Source organism: Lemur catta, chromosome 13, assembly GCF_020740605.2.
Source record: "Lemur catta isolate mLemCat1 chromosome 13, mLemCat1.pri, whole genome shotgun sequence".
NCBI lineage: Eukaryota > Metazoa > Chordata > Mammalia > Primates > Lemuridae > Lemur > Lemur catta.
This window is the reverse complement of record NC_059140.1, coordinates 73,669,160-73,693,581: the sequence shown is the minus strand read 5'-3', so window position 1 is coordinate 73,693,581 and position 24,422 is coordinate 73,669,160. Positions and strand designations below refer to the sequence as shown.

Below are 24,422 nucleotides of genomic sequence, written 5' to 3'. Positions count from 1 at the left end.
ATAATTAGCATTATTTTACTTTCAAACAATATCGATACTTTAAGTTCCTTGACAATAAGGACTGTGCCTTATTTATTTGTTTTGCATTTACTAGATCAAAAAATCCTAACGGATATAATGGATAGCCCATTCATCTTTCTCTTTTAGATATAATTTTAATTTTCCCATTACTGGATGTTTTTCAACCTAAAAATATATTTTCAATAATAATTAACCTAAAACTGTAAAAGAAACAACAGAAAACTTTGGAAACAGATGTAGGAATATTTCTTGGCATTATTTGTAATACAAATCCAAAAATCATTTGCTGTCACTGTCAGAAATTGCTGACCTCGTATGTTATCGCTCATACATTCATAATTTGATACTTCAGGCCCCCGAGGTCTGCAACTATGTTGGAAGTGGCTAACCCTGGGGAAATGGGGCTTTCGGTCATGCTCAATTTAAGAACTAGGCAATTTTGAGAGGGTCTAAATAACCCTAAATCTCCCTAGCCTAAAGGAGATGTTGGACATCTTATATTATAATAACAGAGGGAAAGGAGAAGAAAATTGGATTCTTTGCCAAATCCCAAACATCAAACGCTTAAAAAAATGATGGCCATTGTCCTTGAACTGATTTGAAGGGCTCTGATCACTGTGGCCGATCACTCCTGGGAGCTGGAGGCCCTCACTGCAGTGACTTTCCTGTCCACTATTTGATAAATCACTTATGTTCTCTTCTTAGATTCCCTGCTGTAAAGAAGAAATTTATGGCAGAGCTAAAAGAATTACGGCACAAAGAGCAGAGCCCATATGTGGTTCAAAGCATTATCAGCTTGATAATGGGGATGAAATTCTTTCGAATTAAGATGTATCCAGTGGAGGATTTTGAGGCCTCTCTTCAGTTTATGCAGGTAACGTCTTGGGCAGGAAACCTAAGGGGCTATCAACGTGAGCAATTCCCTTCCTCAAAACGATAGACCTGGAATATGAAAACCCATTTACTTGTCAATATGGAAAGATATCCTTCCATCAATAATTCATGCAGTACTTTGTAACCAAATAGTACAGTAGCAGGCATACAATTTCATTTTTAAGCTTTCATATCATCTTTGGAGTAGAGTGTGCATTGGAATTTCTTATTTGTTGGTATTTTTCTCTTTCACTCACTGGTACATATTGTTCTCTGAATGAAATATAGCTGATTTTTCTCACTTTTTAAAATGGATAGCATCGGATCAGCTACATTAACATTCGCAGGCATAAGAACTTTAAATAATAAAGAAAGAAAGCTGTTTTATTCATCATATAAAAAGGCATCTTAATTTTTAAAAAATCAACCAGACTATACAGGTTTGACATTCATTGCATTCCTCACGGTATATAACAAAAGAATTGTTGCTAATGAGGATTTTGCAGAATGTGCAGCTCTTAGAGTTTACAAAATTTATGCGTCTGAAGGGATTTATCTCATGCTGCTGTGAATTAGATTTGGTGATGATCTCACTAGAGAGTTTAGATGTTTGTGTTATGAATATAGGCTATCCCATTTTACACCCATAGGGATGGCTATAATCACAAAGACAGACAACAAGAAATATGGGTGAGGATGCAGAGAACTTAGAACTCTCATACACTGCTGGTAAGGATGTAAAATGGCACAGCCACTTTGGAACAGTCTGGCAGTTCCTCAAATAGCTAAACCTAAAATTACCATATGACCCAGCAATTCCACTCCTAGGTATATACCCAAGAGAAATGAAAATATGTGTTCACACAAAAACTTAAACACAGATATTCATAGTAGCCAAAAAGTGAAAACAACCTAAATATCTATAAAACGATGAATGGATAAGCAAAATGTGGTGTAGCCATACAATGGACTATTATTCAGCCACAAAAAGTAATGAAGTGCTGATACGTGATATAACATGGATGAACCTTGAAAACACTGTGCTAAGTGAAAGAAGCCAGACACAAAAGGTCACATATTATATTATTATGTGTGGACATTCCATTATATGAGATGTCCAGAATAGGCAAATCCATAGACACAGAAAGTAGATTAGTGGTTGCCTAGGGCTGGGGATGAGGGGTGAATAGGAAGGTTTCAGGTGACTGCAGAGTTTCTCTTGGGGCTCAACAAAAAGTTCTAAATTTGACTGTGGTCATCGATGCACAAATATTAATATACTAAAAGCCAGTAAATTGTATACTTTAAATGGGTGGATTACATGGTATGTGAATTATATCTTAATAAAGCTGTTAGAGAGAGAGAGAGGCTGTACATCAAACTTCTTGGGTTTTATTTAATTCAAGCTCCCATCTTCACCAGCTCTGTGACCCTGGCCAGTCACACTTAACCCCTCCCAGCCTCTCTTACCTTATCTGCAAGGTGGTGATACCTGAGAGAGCAGTTCTGAGGATTCTTAGCACAGGAAAAGCACTCAGTAACTGCTAACTGCTCTTCTTTTTTAAAGACTAGTCAAGTGCAGTAGTGACAAGGGGACAATTCTATTATTTTTACCCCACTGTCATATTAATAATTCATGTATCTATGTACTTACAGACTTGAGAATATTTTTATACATATGCAAAATAATACAGGAAAAGGGACACTATCTGGGAACTGCAAAGCGCCATTCTGTGTAGGAAAACTGCCTCGGTGACTCCCCATGCTGGTGTTTCCCATCTCGGGCTGAGGTCTTAATATGAAATTGGTAGACTAAGGACTTTAGGAACTGTTTTTGGCAATCTTCCCAATGGTAACTGAAAATAAAGGGTAATAGCTCATATAGCTGTTAATGTGTCATCAAATGCAGGTAGCCTTGGACTCTTGGCTGAAAACAATACCTAATACAGACCACAGCAAGTTACTACTCATAAGGCCAGGGAGGGAACAGGGGCCGGCAGAATTCTGGGCAGGCAGAATTCTGGGCAGGCCAGCTACAGAACGAGTCCCTGGGCCACTAAAAATACCCTTACATGGACTATCGTCCGCAGGCAAAGACATCCTTGCTTGAGGAACTATTCCAAAAGCTTCCTTGTCTGAGGTGGGGAAGGAAAACATTCCAGACTTGCTTATGAAACTATCTCAATAATAAACACACCTAAAATGTCAGGGCGAACAAGTAAACAGCTCTGTGCCCGAGGCTGTCAGGCATGGGGCCTAAAATAAGTTTAATGTCCTCTGCCTCTCTTCCCATGTTTACCTTCCCTCGGCATCTGTGTTTGTGGGCTAACCAAGGGCCCAGGGTCCCCCACACAGTAAGTAATCAATAGAAATTTATTGGAAGTGAATGCCTGAATGAATTAATCAGTAATTCAGTGGATATATGTGTGCTTGCTGGCTAGCGATGCTTTGTGCTTTCAGAACATTGATTTGAAATAAAAGTAGGAGAAGAGTTGAGAGGGAAAGCCTTGCAAAATGTCATCGAAGCCATTGCAAGCATTTAGATTTCAATATAAGTGTTTGAATCCAGTGATTTTTAATAGATTATGGAATATGCTATGTTGATATGTATGACTGAATTAAGATCTATTTACTGAAATTTGTTTCAGTATACTTTATGTGCACATTTCAATCTACTCTCCCTCCCTATATTCTGTTTCTACTTCCTAGGAATGTGCACACTATTTCCTCGAGGTTAAAGACAAAGATATCAAGCATGCCTTGGCTGGGCTTTTTGTTGAAATCCTTGTTCCAGTCGCTGCTGTGAGTTACATTTTCATTTCTAAAATCTTCTTCAAATTGGATTACAGCATCAACAATTTCATTAGTATAATATTCACATACATCTCTATTTCAGGCTGTTAAAAATGAAGTAAATGTTCCCTGCCTTAGAAATTTTGTGGAAAGCCTATATGACACCACGTTGGAACTTTCTTCTCGAAAGAAGCATTCCTTGGTTAGTAACTACAACAAAATCCAAAACGCAAGTAGAACTGCAGAGACTAAATTCCTAGTCAGGAGTCTTTTTGAGGGTCATAAGGACTCCACAGACGGAAGAATTACCTACAGCTCCCTCAAAAAGAGGTAGCATTTGAAATTCTACAGTTTGCATTTAATATTGACCATGACTGAGTCACTTTCATATAAGGACATTAGGCTGTGTCACCTCCAATGACCCTTCCAGTCCTAAGGATTCTGTGTTCATTTTTAAGATTGGCTTAACTTGATTTTTATTATATTTCTGAGAATTTTTTCCAATCTGAAGAACGAAGTTTATCATACTGAATAACAGTTTCCCTTCTCAATCCCCCGGAGCCTGCACGGGCTAATTCCTATCCTGATACTCAGAATCAAAATTGAACCAGGCGGAAAAAGGAGTTGGGGAATAGATAGTGGCCCATAGGAGAGTTTCTCTGAAGGCCTGAAAAACAATTTTTGGGAAGGCTTTGAAGAGCAGCCTAGGAAAGTCTTAAATTACCACCACCTTTTACGCTCTGTGGTAAATAAAGCTCTGGTTTATGAATCAGCACGTGGTATACCAGCCGTAATTGTGAAAGTCTGGAGGAAGCAGATTGCTTTGGTGTGGCTGGTTACTGGTGTGGTTTATGTTAGTCTCCAAAGCATGGGCATCCCCACCATGATATGAGCAGATAATCAGAGTTGCTTTGCTCGTGATGGTGACATATTTGCTAATTTGTCTGCATTCCATGGTCATTGTTACTAACTACATGCATTTTTTTTTATCACTGATTGGCATTCGAGTTGTACTTGATGGTAGCAGTAGTTCAAAGTCCATTTAAAACTAAGTTAATTTGGGGAAAAAAAGTTAATGAACTTTGAGCACTCAGTCTCATTGTGGCAATATTTCTTGCTAATTCAAGTAAATAGGTGAGCCAGTTACATTTTTATAAAAATCTTCACTGGCCTTCATTTTTTGTGAGCCATAAAGATGTATGCTATCTGGGTTCTGCGTGTATGTGTTTTGGGTGGCTGTCCATTAGCTGTTCTATCTCCTCCAGTTGCTGTGGGAAACTGGCCCAGTTAGGCAGGAAAAGCACAGTAGCACCTCTGTTTATTTGGTCGTAAGCAAATTCCTCCTGTGGTTAAATTTGTCTTGGTAGAGTTTACCGAGGCAATAACATTTCTTTTAGGAATCCTCCTTAATTGCAGAAAGGTTGCGTGCGAAAGAAAATATATACACCTACCTCTAAGACAGGGACAAACTAGTCGATGTTTATGAGCAAAAAAGCCAGTAACATTTGCAAAATTAATGTGCCTTCCTGCTTTTTTTGTTTCTGGAGATTGAGAGAGTTAGCTAAGACAGCGAGTTTGTTTTTGACATTCATAAGTAAAGACTAAAGCAGTGAATCAGATTTCCACATTCTTATACGTGGACCTTATTATTTTACACTATCCATAATTCTAGATTATTACATCCCCAGGATTATCAGACAGTATTTACAAAATGCTCACCTCTACCCTGTGCCCACTGGGCCTTGCTGTGCTGCACAGGGTCCTGTTTCTTCTGGCCCACACAGCTGCAGAGGTAGTGGGTGCAGAGAATGGTGCTACCTAGTTTGTTGAAATGTAAATGATTCCCGTGACCTTGTCTCTTTTTCCTCAGGCCTTGTACCCCCTAGTGACCTGCCTACTCTGTGTCAGTCAGAAGCAGCTGTTCCTGAACAGGTGGCACGTCTTCCTCAACAACTGCTTATCTAACCTTAAAGTGAGTAGTTGTTGGCCCCAGAACAATATTTTATAAAAATTTACAATGCAATTCTTAGGTTCGTTTATATGTTTCTGGGAATGATTCCTGAGGTTTGCAGGGGGGATTATCCTATGCTCTTGGAATAATGAAAGAAATTTTAATAAGGGTTCTTATGTAATACAGCCAGTTTTAGAATGTGACTAGGGATAAGAGAAATCCCTTCAGATTGGGGGAAAATAAATCTTTCCTAACAAGGATCACTTTAAAGGTAGAATTAAACACTCCTTTACATGCATCTATTGTCACATTTTATCTAAATGATTTAAAAATAAAATAAGGGCCACACTCAGCTGATAGAAGCCTGTGAATTGATATCAGAAAATCACCTATACCTACTCCATCCTTCCTCTCTCCCCACCAGTCTAAGAAAATATTTGGGGGTTGGGGGGAAGCTCCATTCTGTGGAAGGATTGACCTAGTAACAGAGAGTATTTGTTTCCTGTCACTGTCATTTGTGATTGTTGGGAGGTATTCTAGCTGCATCACAGGCCGTCAGTCCTACGCACTCACAGCTCTGCAGGTAGGCAGCACAGGGACTGGGTAACATGAGGAGTAATGTCATGGCCCCTGGGACTGCTGAGTATCCAGTTAAAACAACTGTAATGATTACCTTTAAAATTGGCTTTATAAATACAATGTGGTCAACATATTTTAAGTTTTAGTGGCCTATTGGGAAAAGACAATGAAATGAAAACCATTCCTAATACAAGTGCAAATAGGATGTATATTTCATACTTGTTCCCAGTTGTGTCCAAAGATGTGGTTCAATTTCTTTTATCTGTTTAATATTTGCTGCTTTAGAATTTTTAAAATATAATTAGTTAAATACATTATATGTGCCTATACATGTTGCCTTGTTTTATTTTTTCTATGACACTTTAATTTGGTGAAGTGGTTAGAATTAATTATATTATTTTGCATTTACCACAATTACACAGTACTCTGCATTAGAGCTGCTTTAAGTGCCAACTATGAACTGGCTCTAAAAGATGATTGTGAAATACAAAATTAGAATCATTCATTTTCTTCAAATTGGCAGTGAAATATAAAAGCAGTGGATAGAAAATTAGGCTTTTAGGTACTCAAAACTATGAAATACTTTTCAAGGTTATCAACTGTTGTATAAGGGCCACCTTCAGGTATTTTATTTGAGGATTTATCCATCTGCCATTCAACTCTAACATGCAGCCCAATGTCATTTTTCTTATTTGGTCTACTTTTAAGTTATCCAATTATTAGTTCCAGTTAAGTGTGTTGTTTTTTTTTTTTTCTTTTACGTTTTACACAGATAGAAAGTGTTCATTTTGTTTAAAACAAAAAGGGAAATGATTGAGAATGCTGTTAGTGTAGTTTTCTGTATATTTTATGTTTAATGTACCTGATGAATTTTTGGTTAGAATTAAAATAATATTTTGCATGACTATTTATTGCTGTAGGCAAAAAGGCCAAAAGGTTTTTGTCCAAAGTTGTTTTTGAAACATAACAGAACATCTTACTTTGGAACTTACTTGCTTCAAAGTTAGAATACTGTTTACAGCTCTGGTCAGAGCCTACCAGATAGACTTCACCAGAAGGTTATCAACATAGAGAAGCAGGTCTGGGCACTGACAGTATTGCCCTATGCAAACATTTCAAGCATTAGAATTTCTAAAAGAGAGAGGCAGTAAGATCAGAAGGAGTAGGTAGAGTCAACGCTCTAGAGAGACTGAACCTGGAACCACATTCCAGAATTCAGTTCAATTCAGCAAGGATTTATGTTGGTGTGAGATGCCAGGAAGGTGCTGGCAGTGGGAAGGATGGGGGAAGGCAGCTCTATAAAAACTAAATGTAGAATAGAGTCCCTGTCCTTGAAGAGCTTAGGATTTCATTGGGGAATATGTAATGAAGTTTCAACATGCGCGATGCAGACAGCGAGGGATGTAAAAGTTTGGAGCGGAGAGATACCTGTGAGATTTGTAGAGGTCACAGACCCCATGAATCATGAAAGAGGTAGTTATTAGGCAAAGTAAAGGCAATGATATTTTACTTTATGGGTAATAAACTGTTGGAATTTACTACCCCAAGGCTAAAAGATATAAAAAGATCCTTGATGAGTTACAAATGGAATAAAATTGTATCACGTATATTTAGAACTAAACCCAGTAGGGATTTGAATGGGACCATTCTAAAATGTCATTAATATGCAGAACACTTTTCAAACCTCCTCCTGAGTCCTTAATAGGGAAGAAACACCTGAGGAAAAAAACTAGCATGGCTTCAGCAGTATACTCTGTCTTGAATAGTTTCAGTATTTTATGGGATTTCGAACCCACCTTATCATTTCATAAGGGACCACTAAACCAACCCTTCCCACACACACCTTCCTGCAACCTGCCCTCCCTGCCCACCTCCTACCCCCAGATGCTTCAGGATGATGAATCCAGTGTCTGAATCCCGCATGTTGACCTTTGGTAGCCACCTTTGATGTATTCTGCAGAGATGAGCTGTCAAGGGGGTGGGGTGGCAGGAGCAGAACAGAAATGTGTGTGAGCGTGGAAAACTGCCCACTTTCAAAGTAAACAAACTCTCAGATGCAAAGCTCGCTCAATGTCAGTGCCCTGGTTTGTCCTCAGTGTCAGTCTGTCAGAATCAGGCTGCTTTGGGAGCATGGACTTGAATTCTTTAGTATTTATGCTTAATTAACTTAGTCAACCATGTATTAGCAATATGCCATTGTAAAGCCATGAGAAATGTATGGTAGCTTCTCACCAACACATTCACATCTTTGAGGAACTCGTGGTCCTTGGTGACCAATAATTTTTTCTTCTGTATATTTTATGGCAGAATCTGAATATATTGAGCTATAAAAAAATGATACATTCCCTTCACATTTACCATACCACACCTAACTCTGACAAAAGGAAATATGCTTTGAGAACTTGATTTAACGGTACTTTTTAAAATATAGTAGTTATCATGTTCATAATAACTATGTATTTGTTTCTTATCCCTCAAAATAGATGTAATGGGGAGAATTTTTTAAGTATCTTATCTTTTTAAAAAATAAATATATCAGTGAGGCCCAGATGATAAAAAAACAAAGCAAAACCAAAAAAAGAAACCTCAAAGGTTAAGAGACAAATTTATTATATGATTAATAACTATAGCAATAGTGCTCATTCACTGGAGCTAGGCCAGTGACAGGGGCTTTATATACATTGTCATGGATGTCATGGCAACGCCACAGGTAACATGGAGCTCTCCCTGTGCGTTCATGATGTTATTTATGTTTTCTAAACATTTTGCTCACATAACAATATTTCATCTGAAGTTTACACATGATACAGCCTAGTTTTACAACTGGGGAAACCAAAGTACAGAATTAGAAAAGATTCTCCTTTTGTCTCAGTCACCACTTGTGCTAGGGCTTGAATGCATTTATGTAATCAGTCAGTCAGCTGGTCAACAATCCTTTGCAAGTCGTCTACCAAGCACGGTTCCCGGTGCTGGGAATAAGTGATAGGTAAGGCACTAACACTCCCTGGTCTCTTAGAACTTGTAATTTAGGGGAGGAGACAGACAGTAAGCAAGTAGATAAATACATGAGAAAAAAAATTTCAGGTAGTTATAGCTGCTCTAAAGAAGATCAAATAGGATATTAGGGAAGACAGGGAAGGGAGGTACAAGCAAGGTGTTCTGATCTCCAGTAAGAATCTCAAAGCAAGTGTAGTTGCCATAAATATAGTTGATAAAACTTGTCTTTAGTACTTACGTATTTGTGTGTGATAATCACAATGAGTTTAAAGAGTGCTTTTCTTTTTAACTTTTCATGTAATAATAGTAAGGTTATTCATGATATTTTTATTTTATAAGTGGAGATGTTGAGTAATATAATTAAGGATTTCACAATCCCGCAATCATTGCCTCAATGCATTAAAATGTATGGCATCATTTATTTTAAAATGACTACCATTCTCTCTGTAAATACCAAATTTAGATGGTATAGTAGGGCAGACATGGTAGCTCATGCCTATAACTCCAGCACTTTGGGAGGCTGAGGAAGGAGGATTGCTTGAGGCCAGGTGTTCAAGACCAGCCTGGGCAGCATAGTAAGACCTCATTTCTACAAAATAAAAAATAAAAAAATTACCTGGATGTGGAGGCACACACCTCTAGTCCCAGCTGCTCTGGAGGCTGAGGCAGGAAGATTGCTTGAGCCCAGGAGTTCTAGGCTGCAGCCTGGGTGACAGAGCAAGATCTTGTCTCAAAATATATGTATATAGTATTAGAAGCATTAATTTTCAAGATGTAGTTATTCTGATTTACTATTAACCTCATTCTATAACCTCAAGAAAATCATTTTTTTTTTTTTTTGAGACAGAGTCTTACTCTGTCACCCTGGCTGGAATGCAGTGGTGTCATCACAGCTCACTGCAACCTCAAACTCTTGGGCTCAAGCGATCCTCCGGGCTCAAGTGATCGTCCTGCCTCAGCCTCCCAGAGTTCTAGGAAGAGAAAAATCTCTTACTTGTATTTCAGATCTATCAAAATAAAGGCACATTTCAAAGTGGAATTTATAAATTCTAAAAATGCACATAAACTAGGCCTAAAAATTAGTGATCAGATGACAAGTGTATTATTTTCCATGAATGCTTTATTTATCCAACCATTCAATAGAAAAATAATCTCCATAAATTGTTGATCTGATAATTTTAGAAATTATCCTAAACTGTAACAATGTGTTATTTGGATGATACACATCCAAAGGGATGAATTATGATCAAAGTAAATTGATTCAAGTTTCAAAAAGAAATATCAAAAAGATATGCAAAGAAATATAACAGAAAAAAATAGATTTACTTAAATGACTTTAATAGAAATGGAAAAGAAAACTAGAAAGTATTTGAGTATAATAAGATTAGTAGATTACTAAAATTCTTTATCCATCTATGTCAATGTCTTTACCTTACCATGCACAGGAATCTGTAAGGAAGCCTGTTTTGAATGCAATTTCTTGAAATCCACCTCTGGAGGTTATAGTTCAAAATGTCTGAGGTGCGGCCCAGGAAACTGTGTGCACAAGCATCACGATGACTTGGTACAAATAGTCAGCTGATAGATCTTGGGAAATATTGGTCTATACCAATGATCCTATCGCTAGCCAACTTATCAGTGAGTTCAATTGTTCATGTTTGTTACTATTAACTCTGAATTGCTTTAACTAAATTAAAAGCAAATTTTAAAGAACATAGGCATGTTGTTGTGCAGGCTGACATGTCTCATGAGGTCAGTGACTGGAGCAGAGTTGAAATGCAGTGAGTCCAGAGATCTGCTCTGAAACCCATTAGTTTCTTGAACAATTTTATCAATGAACCTCAGAGCCATAACATATATAAATAAATTGTTAATTAATTAAGGGAGATGTAGATTGGTCTTTTGATCTTGAAGCAGAGATCTTTGACAAAGAAATAAGTGGTTTGAGAAATATACTAAAAATGCCAACATCCTGAAAATATAGATCAAGCACCATGTTAGCTGCCAAGGGAATACAAAGACAAATGAGGAAGAAGACCTGTGTTCAAGTAGACTAGGTCCCAGTGCATATGTGAGCAGCCTTTGCATATTATTAAGCTGAAGTGGAAAATTAATGCTTTGAAGATACTGAGTTCAGATTGCCAAGGTTCAGATTCTAGCACTGTCATTTATTAGCTGTGTGACCTTGGGTAAGTTATTCAACTTCTCTGTGCCTGAGATAGGTTATTTTCCTCATGTGTAAAATGAGAATAATAACAGTATCTATGTTGTTATGAGAATTAATGAGTTAATATATGTACAGCATTGATAATAATGCCTGATAAAGTACCATGTTATATATACATTCTAATTCCTGAGAGAACAGTACTTATTAGAGCAGAAGTCGGTTCCTATCCCAGCTGTCACTTACTAGCCTTATGACTCTGAGCAATTCATTAGGCTTCCCTCCATTATAAAATCCTTCAATTGATATCATGTTACGTAGAGGCGCTTTTGAAATACCAAAATGCCATACAAGTGAAAGATATTTATTACTATCGTGATATTATCATGAAGATTAGCTTCAGCTACATACCAAGGTTTGCCTTTTATATAGGATCTGTGTAAAGAAATCTTGCTTATGCATCAAGTTGTTTAGCTACTACTCAGTTTTTTAATATTTACTATTTTTGTTTTCTAATATTTAATTTTTTAAGAATATTTAACCTTCTATATGGCAGTCATTGAGGACACAAAGATAAACAAGCCAAAAGCCTGGAGTTCACAATCTGGTAGGAAACATGTGAGTAAAGGGCTAGGATAGCATTCTAGGAAACAGAGAGCAGGGGTACTTGCGGCCTCTCTGGAGGATGGGGGGAGGAGAGGAGGGGCAGGGGAACGAAATAAGAGGGAATGACACCTAACTGGACCTAAATTTTCCAAGTAGAGCAAGGGTAGGAAGGCATTCCAGGCACGCAGGGAATTGCAGAGGGGATGTTGCAGTATGAGCTGCACCTACACAGAGGGAGGTGGGAGGTGGTATGGGGAGAACTAGGTCACAAAAGGCCCCTCATGTGCCACATTATGAAATTTGGACCTTGTCTAGTAGGTGATTAGAAGCCACTTAAGGACTTTAAATGCAGGGAAGTAAACAATCATGTTTGTATTTTAAGAACATCATTTGTGCAGACAGTGGAAGAGAGGCCAGGGAATCGGTTTAGGAGGCAATTGCAATGATCATGCTGTCATCTTGAAATGCTAAAACCAATTACCAGTGCATAATCCATGGACAAAATAAATAAAATCTAAGTCAATCACTTTGCTCTTCAGTCTTTATGGGAGCAAAAATATACAATCTCAGATATATTCTTATGAGTAAAAGAACATCAGTCACAATAAGATGCACCAAAAAAGGTGGGTTGCAGGTACAACAAAAAATGTTTCCAGGAAGTTGAAGTTAAAACAGAAGTCACTCTTATGAGTCATTTGGACTGGAGAGCTCAGCTAAGATCCGCAGAGAAACTGAGATGATATCCGCCCTTCCTTGTCATACTTCGCAATGTGAGATAATGTATTTGAGAGAATTTCAGGTGATACATTCTGCAAATCTAAAACACTGTTATGTATTCTCAAAAGGGAAATTTACAAACGAGGAGACATTTTCACTAAAATAGAAGCTCCCCAAAGGTAGGGACTATTTCCCTTGGTTGCTGCTGGATCTCTGGTGCCTTATATATAATACTACTACGGGCAGGTACAATGCCAAATACCCTATGTGTATTAACTCTCCTAACACTCCGAGAAGGGAGGGAGGATTATCCTCTGCATTTCACAGACAAGGAAAGTCAGACCCAGAGAGATTAAAGAGCTTCTCCAAGGCTAGCCACACAGCTAGTAAATTACACAGCAAGGATGGATTCAAACCCAGTTAGTCTGTGTGTGGAATCTGCCTTTAACCACCATGTAAGTACACCATAGTTATTTGCTCATTTGGAGCTATTGGAGGAAGAGTAGTCACAGTTCCTGAAATTTTTGAATGACAGAATATTTTAAACGCAACTTTACTAGTTTCAAGTCCCTTTAAGTAACCAAAGCATTTGAACAAATGATATCATACCTATTATATTAACAGGCAAAAATAAATATATAAATAAACCTTTATATATAAATGTGTGCTTCTAAAAAACCAGGATTTTTTTTTTCTGGAGCTAGACCAGTAGTTATAAAGTTTATTTGGAAGAATAAACATTCAAGAATATCTAGGAAAAGTCTAAAAATAAAAAAATAATAATAAAGAGCAATGGGCAGTAGAAAGTGGCCATAGGAGATATTGAAGAACATTTAAAACTTCAATAACTAAAATGATACGGTATTGGTGCTTGAATAGACAGAATTAATTAACAGAACAAAAAAAAATCCAGAAACAGGCCTAAATGCATATGGAAATTTAGATTTTAGAATAATTATCACACTAAAAAGTTGTTTATATACTATAGACATGAGAAGTCTATCTTCCCTAAATCTAAAAACTTCTAACTATAGCCTTTCCCGTAGAATTTATGTGGCTCATCTTTATTCCGTAAACAGTTTAAAGGTAAACTCTATCCCAGATGATTTCTAAACAATTGTGAATTCTACAAAAGTTAGTACCCAAACTATCTACACTAAGAAGAAAACAGGTAGAACCGTTATGACAAAATAAATAAATGAGTAGGGAAAAAGAAATAATATAAAGGCAAAAAACATATAGGAAGGTTACGACTGGTATCGAAAGACTGGTTAGCAAGCATTCCCTGATCCCCTGCAGAATGGCAGGAATTCTGATAGATACCAGGGGTAAATAATCCCCCTTCCTTTTAGAGAACCCACTATTTATGTAGGAGCTGATGTTTAAACAAAACCCCGTATGTAGAGAGCTGAAGGCTCTGCTAGAGGTATGAGGGGCAGGGGACACTCAGGAGGGAAGAATTAGTTTTAATGGGATGGGATTCAGGACATCAGGGAGGAACAGAGGAAGCTGCACAAATGAGAGGACATCCAAGTCCCCTGTAAAGAAGGAGTAGGGTTCTCCTGGGAAAAAGGAAGGATTCAGGGATGGGGGCATGGGGTGGAGGACACTCCCAACACAGAATTGGAATGAACGTGGCCTAGCTCGAGTGTATGGAGCTCGTGGGAGAATAGCAGGATGGGAGCCAGCTATTGACTGGTCAGGTGTGCCATGCCAGAAATGGTAACTCGATGCCACAGGCATCAGGGAAACCACCCAATCTGTGGTTTCTGGCATAACATAGGACAGTGGGGAGGGAACTGACTGAGGAAGACTGTTGGGAGGTCACTGCAGCATTCTAGGTGACAGTGCTGCAAGCCTGAACTGCAGCAGGGGAAGTGGGAATGGATCAGATGTCAAATTCAAGAGACATTCTGTGGATAAAATCTACACTATTGGATGAAAGGATGGAGTGAGAGTCAGAAGCGAGGAATGAAGGTGATGTCTGCTAGATAACAAAACCCACGCCCTCATCTCTAGCTGATTTCTTACTGCCTAGATGCCCACAGCTGGTCTCCCAGCATCTGCTCCATTGCCCACGCTGCAGACACAAGACTTCCAACATGGTCTCGCCTGTATCAGTGGCTCCCTATCACCATTATGAGAAGCCTGGTCTCCTCATGGAAAATCCCACGTGTGGCCCCTTCCTCTTAAGCCTCACCAGCCACTGCACCTTTACCTGGCCCCACACTGGCCCTTCATTAACATTCAAATCAGTCCCAGGCTGCAAAACAGGGCCCCTGCCCACCAGCTTTCAGCTTCCCTGTGCTGTTGCCTCTGCCTGCAGATGTTCCCCCTCCCTCCATTTTCTTACACCTTTCCAAGTTTTTAGGGCCATGCACCATGGCAGGCCCAGCATAGCCACTCAAATATTTGTTGAATGAGTGAGTACATGAATGGATTTAAAGTTCATCTGAGTTTTTATCTTCTTCTTTACCTTCCCTTACCTTATTCCTCAAGTTTGCAATAGGTTGACCTTCCTCCCATCCTCTGTCTCCTGTCCCTACCAGTTTGTCATACTGTCTTAGAGTTGCCCGTTTATTGTCTGTCTCCCATGCCCTGTAGATCATGAACATCTTAAGGGAAAGGATTATCTTTTCTCTCTATATCCCAGGTTCTAGCACAGTACCTAGTACACATTAGTCTCATTATGTATTGGAGGGTAATCAGATGGAATGGGAGTGGGGGGGAGGGGTTGGGAAATCAAAGGAATAACGATGTTTAAAATGACATAATCAACAATGGAAAGGATAGACTGGTGCTACAGGATTCGGGTTCCCTAGGGCTGGAGGAAGAAGGCAATCTCTTGAGGACTCACCTTGACAAAGGAAAGAATGACATGGCTTCCCCCGGAATTATTCTGTCCCACCATCATGGCCATTTGGATTCCTCCTCATGGATTATTCATCCCATGAGCATCAAGAGACAAATACCCTATAAGTCCCAGATGATGCAATGTTCCTGCCACTTGCCTGGGCCTGCCTTTTCCAGGCATTTAGAGAAGAATCATCTCCAGATATCACCATTCTATCTGCAATCTTACATCTTGGTTTCTGTTGTAGAATAAAGACCCCAAGATGGCCCGAGTTGCACTGGAATCTCTCTACAGATTACTTTGGGTTTACATGATTCGAATTAAATGTGAAAGCAACACAGCTACTCAGAGGTAAGGAGATGACTTGTGTTAATGGGAACCACATCACCCAGCCACTGTGGAGGATGTTTTTCTTCATTGCTGCCCATGCTAACCCTGCTAGAAGCTGTTCACAGCTGACAGTTTCTAAAAGGTCTAAGTCCTAAGTAATATATTCAGGCTTTCCTTAGTCATTGGCTCAGCACCCATCACAAAAATTCCATCCTCTCCAAGGACCAACAAGTTCCACTTCCAGGGTTGCACTGGCCACTTTAACAAAGGAAACGGCTACAATTTTCCAACTGCTCTTGGTTTTCCAGAAAAATTTTTCATAGAGTAATTATGTTAATGGAAAGGGGTGAGGTGGTTTGTTTTCTTTTTCTGAATTCTCTCTGATACATAGATAAATGAAACATCTGCCATTTTCCCTTAAAGAACTGGAGCTCAGCCAATCTTGCTTGTTTTCTCTTTTCCCCCTTATCTTTCAGCCGACTTATAACCATCATCACAACACTTTTCCCCAAAGGGTCCCGCGGTGTGGTGCCCAGGGATATGCCTCTGAACATCTTTGTGAAAATTATCCAGTTCATTGCCCAGGTAATGGGAAGTTTCTGGCAGGGGCGATCTTCTAACTGCTCTCAAGCAGCCAGTCTCCTTCTTAGGAAGTACTGAAAGATGAAAAGTCTAAAATAACACCTTACGTGTTTAGACTTTTCAGAAAGGTTCTAAGTGTTTTCACACATAGCCTGTTCTTTTGCTTCAAAACAAATTGTGCCAGGAGTACATCAAGTGTTTTCAGCTTCTGACAGATGGAGAAACAAAGACAGAGTTCAAGTGGCTCCTCTAAGTCACAAAGTCGTAATTAGTAGAAAGGTCTCTTGACTGTTCGTCCCTGTTTTTTCCTGATTCTCTACTCTGGATTCTACAAGTAAAGAGGAAGCAAAGGGTCTGATGTTTAGAGGAAATCAAAAGAAAACAATTTAGTGAAATTTGAGAAGTAAATAATAATGCTCTAACTTTCACCCTGTGAAAAAGAAGGACTGCATAAGAATATTTGTATTTACCAAGCACTTACTTTTTGCTAAGAACTATCCTAAGTGCTTTACATGAATTAATTGACTTAAAAGCTGGGTCCAGTAGTAGTATATATATTTTTTAGTATGTAATTTACTTTTTAGACCCAAGAGTTATACTTTTTGCAACACTTTGTGAGTAAATGGTTTTACTTCACCTTTGACCTCCTCGTGATTTAGAGCAGAGCAGGAAAAGACTATTACTCCAGTCCAGCCACTGCTGTGAGCCAGCTCTACATCCTTAAGCCAGAGAACATCTTTGTTCTCAGTTTCTTTATCTATAAAATGGGGATGAAAATGCATGCCCAGTGTGCCTGGGAATAGAGTGTGGTTAAAGAGAAATAACAGGCATGAAAGTACTGTTGAAGTACGATTGATATTGACGTAAAGATGTAAGCTTCCAACGTTACTTCCCAGACTGTTTCATATTGGATATCTCTCCTTGTGCTTGGTTCAATGAAATACCTCTGTAATATCTGTACTTAGGAAAAGGACATTACTTGCTCTGCAGGTGGAAGGATCAATGTAACTTTTCTACATGGAGTTATAATGTGGCTGAGGATGTGCTTTGATTATTCTAAAATACCTTGTATAAAACGAACCTGTCCTATCTTAGTAGCCATGGTCTTGAATTATTAGAATATGGCTTAAATGTTCACATTTAAGTAACCTTAATATGTCTTATGTGTAGCTTATTCATCTCACTTGCAGAATTGCTGGTTATAATATGAGCCTAGGATTTTTAATGTTAGAGAATAAAAGAAAAATGATCATTTCACAGTGATATCTGTAAAAATACATTTTAAACTGAGTTTCAAGAAGTTACCAGTATTTGCAATACAAGTAGGAAGAGTTTGGACTCTTTGAAACAGACACGCCAAGTGTTTTGGTTCTTTGATTTTTGATTTATTTGTCATTTGTCATTCTGTGTGTTAGGGGCTAATTTCATATCTTACATAGTAAAGACATCCCCGCACACCACACGAAAACAGAAGTAGCCCCCCCATCATATGAGCATGGTTGTCCTTCAGGGCTCCCTGAGATCCATAAAACAGAGCAGCACCCCTGCTCTTCTAGCCACTGCCTGTTTGATGCCTATGATGAAAATAGCCATTTTATGTCGAATTTGTATGTTAACACGTTCGTTTTGTTTTGTTTTCTTGTTTTCACTACAGGAACGTTTAGATTTTGCTATGAAAGAAATCATTTTTGATTTTCTTTGTGTGGGAAAACCAGCCAAAGCCTTCAGTCTCAATCCAGAGGTATGAATGATCCTTTTATGTACTTCTGACAGAGCATGTATTCACAGAGCCGTACCTTTGCTTTGCAACGTTGGAGAATGGGGAGAGGGACATCTTCTCTAAAAGTCTGTTTCTATGTCCAAAGTCAGATGATGGAATTTCAGAAGTACAATTTTGGGTGAACAGACTTAGAATGAAATAGAGTTAGATGAAAGGTTAATGTGCGTTAATGTATTCTGTTCTTGTATAATAGAGTAATTCTTGCCAAAAAGATAATCAGTTGCTAAGTCAGGTTGTTTTATTTTAGAAAAGTCAGTGCTTTTACTTACACTAATTTGATGCAGATTAACAGGTTTAGTATTGAGAAATGAAACAGAGAAGAACAAATACATGTAATAATAAAAATACTACAACACAGGGAAATTTGTAATGCACACGCATATGTTTCTGTGCTAGCATCCCAACTCAAAGGCCAGGCAGCAGTGGAAATGAGTATATAGCGGGTATCATACACAACGTGGAGTAGCGGGGGCTATGCAAATGTGCAGCACATACAATTTCAAACTTAAAAACACGGCCAGCCAACAGAAACATGCCTGGCAACCTGCCTCTTCATAGCCCTGTTCCTGTGAGATTGTAAAAAGAACATTGGACCAGAAGTCTGCAGAGCTGGATTTGCCACTTGCCGCAGGCTCTGCCACCATTCCTAGCTGAGTGACATTTACCTCCCTGACCTTCAGCATTTCCAGCAACAAAATGGGCAAAATGCTTTTCTAGCTTACCTCACAGAATAATTGTGATACCAGGAAAAGTATGTTACAAACTCCTAAGCAAAAAAAAAAAAAAAGAAAAAGAGAAAAATTGAAAAATTAAATATATTTTATATTTACATATATAGTTCCTATCATCTCTGTGATAGTCTATCAGTGAGGAGGGAGGCCCAGAGGCCAGAGGCTCAAACCCAGGCAGCTGTTTGGTGGCAGAGGGAACCCTGCCATTCCCATGCTCCTTCCCACCACACCCTGCATTCTCTTCTTGGCACTAGGGCTTCCACATATCTCAGGACAGCACAAGAAGCCCAAAAATGGGAGTTTCTGTCTGGTGTCTAATGATCTCACAGGCTTCTGGAATGGCTGCAGCCAGGATCAGTGGGCCAGTGCCAGGGAGCAGGACCAGGGCTAAGCCAGTGGACAGGCCCACAGCTGCACAGTCACGAGTCTTCTCTTACTGGGGAGGTTCTCAAAATATTATTCATTTCTCAGTAGTCATGGCTTCACTCTCTTTAACAATCAAGTCTCAAAATTACTGGATTGCTTGCCTGAAAAGGACATGTTAAAAGCTACCACCATCATTATCACTGTCTATAAAATGTATCCTTGATTCTTCGTTCAAACTCCTCATTCAATGAACGTTTAATTAATTAACCGTCTGTACAGAAGGGTTGGGATTTGGGTTTTAAAAAAAAACCACCAATAGGAGGAAATATTTGGGTATTTTTCTTACATTTCTCTTGATCTTGTAGGATTATGAAAGAATTTATTTATCCGTCAGTGATTATACACCCAAAGACATACCTATGACCCCACTCAAAAGCAGACACAAGGATAGAATAGTCTATGAAGCAAATGTCACACGCTCAATGAAATATGCTGTAGGGCACAGTTTCTCAGGAAACAAATCCAGATTGGGTCTTTAAAATATTTTGGAAGTAGCTTGTGCAACAAGGCCTGGAGATCTAAAGAGTTATGTTACTCTAGAGTTTATATTGCACCACCACTCAACTGTTAGGTAATTTCCAGGTAATTGTCCTGTTTCAGTTCAGACCTAGATGACTTCCTACATATACCCTCATCATCATGAGAACTTGCTCATCTGTCAGAAGACTTTCTTGCTTATCAATTTCTCTCAGTTTTGCCTTGATCTAAAATAATGTGGAACTGGAAGTCCTACCCAGTGCTGGAGGCAAGAGGAGGAAATAAAAGACATCAATTGGAAAGGAGTAACTAAAAGTGTCTTTATTCACAGACAATATGATTGTCTGTGTAGAAAATTCCAAAGAATCTATAGAAAACTCACTAGGACTAATAAATGATTTTAGGAAGTTTGTAGGATATAAGATAAATATTTAATATATTAAATCAATGTATGTCTATATTCTAGTAATTCCCAGTTAGAAACTGAACAATTTATAGTAGCAATGAAAAATAAAATACTTAGCAATAAAGCTGACAAAATACATGCAATATTTTTATACTGAAAACACAAAATGTTTAGAGAAATCAAAGATGAACCAAATATGTGGAGAGAAACACTGTGGATTGGAAGCCTTAATGTTATTAAGAGATCAGTTGTTCCCATATTGATCCATATAGATTAAACTATAATCCCAAGAATAATAATAATAATTCCAATTAAAATCCCTGTACCTTTCTCTGTGGAAATCAACAAGGTGATTTTAAAATTGATGTGGAAAAATCAAAGGAACTAGAATAGCCAACATAATTTTGAAAAAGAAGAATAAAGTTAGAAGACTAGCATGGCCTGATTGCTAGAAGGACTTGCTAGAAGGTTATACAGTAATCAATTCAGTGTAGTATTGCCAGGGGTATGAATGTAAAGACCAACTGAGCAGCAGAGATACTCCAAAAAGAGACTAACACATAGATGGTTAATTGATTTTCAATAATGGTTCTAGATTAATTCAATGGATAACAAATAGTCTTTCCAATAAATAGTGCTGAACAATTAGACATCCACCTACAAAATAAACAGTCTCAACCCATAATTTGCACTGTAAACAAAAATTAACTCAATTGGATCATGAACCTAATGTAAAATCCAACACTATAAATCTTCCAGAAGAAAACATAAGAAAAAAATCTTTGTGACCTTGAAGTAGGCAAAAATTTCTAGGACATAAAAATCATAAACTATAAAAGAAAAAGTTGATAAATTGAACATTATCAATATAAAAAAGTATGTATTTTAAAGATGGGGAGCCACAGACTGGGAGAAATATTTACAAACACAAATCTGACAAAGTACTTCTATCCATATCTATAAAGAACTGTCAAAACTCAACAATAAGAAAATAACCCACTTTTTAAAATGGGCAAAATGAATGGCATCTTCACCAAAGAAGACATATAAATGGCCAATAAGCCCATGAAAAGATGTTCAACATCATTAGTCGCTAAGAAAATGCAAGTTAAAACCATAATACGATATGCTAGAGAAGGTAGAGAACAACTGGAACCTCATACTATTCTAGTAAGAATGCAAAAAGGCACAACCACTTTAGAAAAAAGTTTGGCAATTTCTTATAATTTAAGCACACACTTACCAGACACTTATGATCCAATAATTCACCCCAAGATATTTACCCAAGAGGAATTAAAACATATGTCCACAAAGGTTTGTGTACAAATATTTATAGCAACTTCATTCATGATCATTAAAAATAGGAAAGCAACTCATGTCCAATAACTAGTGAATAGCCGAACAAATTATGAATCATCCATGCAATGGAATACTGTTCAGCAATGAAAAGGAACAAACTACTGATACATGCAATAACATCTGAAAAGCATTATGCTAAGTGAAAGAAGTGAGACACAAAAGGCTATGTACTGTTTGATTCTTTTATATCACATTCTGGAAAAGGCAAAGCCATAGGTGGAAATTAGACAATGGTTGTCAGGTGCTAGGATTGAGGGCAGAGACTGACTGCAAAGAGGCATGAGGGGACTTTTGGGGATGATGGAAATATTTTGGATCTTGATTGTAATAATGGCTACCTGACTATAAATGCTTCTCGAAACTCAAAGAACTATACAACTAAAATGAATGACTTTTCCTACATGTGAATTATGTCTCTTTAAAAAATAATAATGTAGTGGAGATTCTGGCTTGCAATAAATATATATTTGCCAGCAGAAACTTTTCAGGCATTTTCTTTAATCCTCAAATAGCCCTGTATGATCGATAGGTATTACTACCCACATTGTGTAGAAAGGAATCTGATATTTGGACTTGGAAAAGTTAAGTAATTTCTCAAGGCCAGACAAATAATAACAGGGAGAGGTATGATGCAGAACTATATAAAATACAAAAAAAAAAGAATTATTTTTGAAATTAAGTTCAGAATGTGTACTAAAATATCCTATCTTACTTCTGCCCTGAGTGTTGTCCAGAGGAAAGGAAAACTTAGAGAACTAGCCAGGGTGATTCATAAACTGAAAATAGGCTTGCAGATACTTGAGGCTTGGCCATGTATGTCAATCCACAGTTATTATGTTAGTCCTGCATCTGCTGAATTGAACATTATATTTTCTTACCCAAAACATTGCTGTGTCTTGAGAAAAATACACAAGCGTAGAAAACCTTTCATAAAAGAACAACCAAAAGAGGAAACTAATGGGGTTTGATATATAGTTAATTTTTTTAAGTTAATACTCATTCTAGAACCTGGAGAAAGCGTATTATTTAAGGCCATAAAATCATAAAGTACACATTGAATTGGGTATAAATGAGCCAGAGGAATTGTTCATCAAATCCTGGTTGAAATATGATAACTCTTTAAAGCTTAAGCAAATAGTTTAAAAATGAGTAGAAGTCTATATTACTCTAGGTTATAAAATGTAATAGTGCTCCACAAAACAGGGATTCAGGCAAATCCGACTTGGATGCATAGTTTCCCACCTTACCTCAGTTTTCTAATCTGAAAAATGAGACTGCCTTCCCCTGAGAAATGGGAACACCTTCCTTCCATGGCTATTTTCAGGATGAAAGTTAATGAGCAGTTCTGTATACATTTTAAGGACTCAATAAATTGTAACTAAATTATCATTATTAGAACTAGTCATCATTCTCTTCAGTAGGTAGTAGTCTACTTTGGGAACTTATGACTTCATGAGGTTTGAAAATATCGGGGTAAATGTTTTACACATGGGTGTTTAATGAAGTACAGATGTTTTGGTACCTTCTGAACCTTTTAGGATTAGCGCTGTGGAGAGCAGCTGTCTTGCTGAGCCATCTTTCAGAGCCAGTATCATGGCTTACCTGAGCCTAAGGAAGTAACAGTCCGGCCCAGAATGGCATTTCTTCTTATACACCCATGTGTTTTCATCAATAGTAGCTTCTGTGGCATTGAATTTTTAAAATTTGTTCTCAAAACTTGCCAGCCTTTGTAAATCAAAAGTTAAACCTGCAATTCAGAGCAGGTATGATGTTAATTTTGTGGTTCACATTTGGACCTCTGAATGTTTCCATTCATTCTTCGTTAATTAACATATATGGTGTCTCTCTCCTTCGGGAGACATGTGAGCCTTTTGTTTACCTCAGTTTACCTTAGTTGCAGATGCTCCAGAGGATGACCACCTATCCCTTTGAGAAACACCCAGAATCCCCTGAACAGAATATGGTCTATAACCATCTCAAACATCCCCTCCAAGTTAGGTGAAATCTTCCCAGTTGTTGTCTTGTGATGCAGCAACAAACAGTAACAGAAACTAAATTTTATTTTCATAGGTTTGGCCTACACTCTTTTACCTTTTAAATTATTTTCAGTACTTTCTGGATGCAAGCCAATCTTAATGTCTCTGGAAGACTGGTGGTTTAATTCCACTATAATAATGGGTCCTTTCTTTTTGTCATGAACGTCTTGTCTGCCGCAGAGAATGAACATTGGTTTACGGGCGTTCTTGGTCATAGCTGACAGCTTGCAGCAGAAGGATGGGGAACCTCCCATGCCGGTTACAGGAGCTGTGCTCCCTTCAGGAAACACATTGAGAGTAAAGAAAACATATTTGAGTAAAACGCTAACTGAAGAGGAAGCCAAAATGATAGGTGGGTTTCAAACATATGTTGTCATAGAACTGAGCCTTATTGTCTACAGCCATACCCCCCTGAACGTGCCTGCTCCTGAAAGCTAAGCAGAGTCAGGCCTGGTTAGTACTTGGATGGGAGAACTGAGTCTTATTAAGCCCTTAAAATAACCAATAGATGCTTATCTTCAGTAAGATGCACTTTTAAAAAAATTTTTAGAAAAGTAGCTAAGGAGACATTCCAACATTAATTGTTTTGATTGATTCATGCTGTGTTTTGTTTTACTGCCCTTTAAACTTTTTGAAACTTCCTGGTAAATATTTTGCCATTTAAATGTTAGACTTTTATCTATGGTCTTTTCAAACCTCTCATATTGATTATCTACATTTTTCAGTAAATTTCCAAGGCA

At 38.0% G+C, this 24,422-nt stretch overlaps 1 protein-coding gene across 1 annotated transcript in view; it reads left to right on the top strand.

Moving 5' to 3' along the window:
• Positions 1-24,422, top strand: part of FRY (FRY microtubule binding protein) — a 231,492-nt gene that overhangs the window by 87,601 nt on the left and 119,469 nt on the right. The window contains exons 8-15 of the mRNA XM_045566954.1: positions 727-895; positions 3,604-3,696; positions 3,791-3,889; positions 5,558-5,659; positions 15,803-15,906; positions 16,362-16,470; positions 18,122-18,208; positions 23,863-24,034. Of these exons, the coding sequence (XP_045422910.1) occupies positions 727-895; positions 3,604-3,696; positions 3,791-3,889; positions 5,558-5,659; positions 15,803-15,906; positions 16,362-16,470; positions 18,122-18,208; positions 23,863-24,034 (935 nt within the window). The remainder of the gene's footprint in view (positions 1-726; positions 896-3,603; positions 3,697-3,790; positions 3,890-5,557; positions 5,660-15,802; positions 15,907-16,361; positions 16,471-18,121; positions 18,209-23,862; positions 24,035-24,422) is intronic.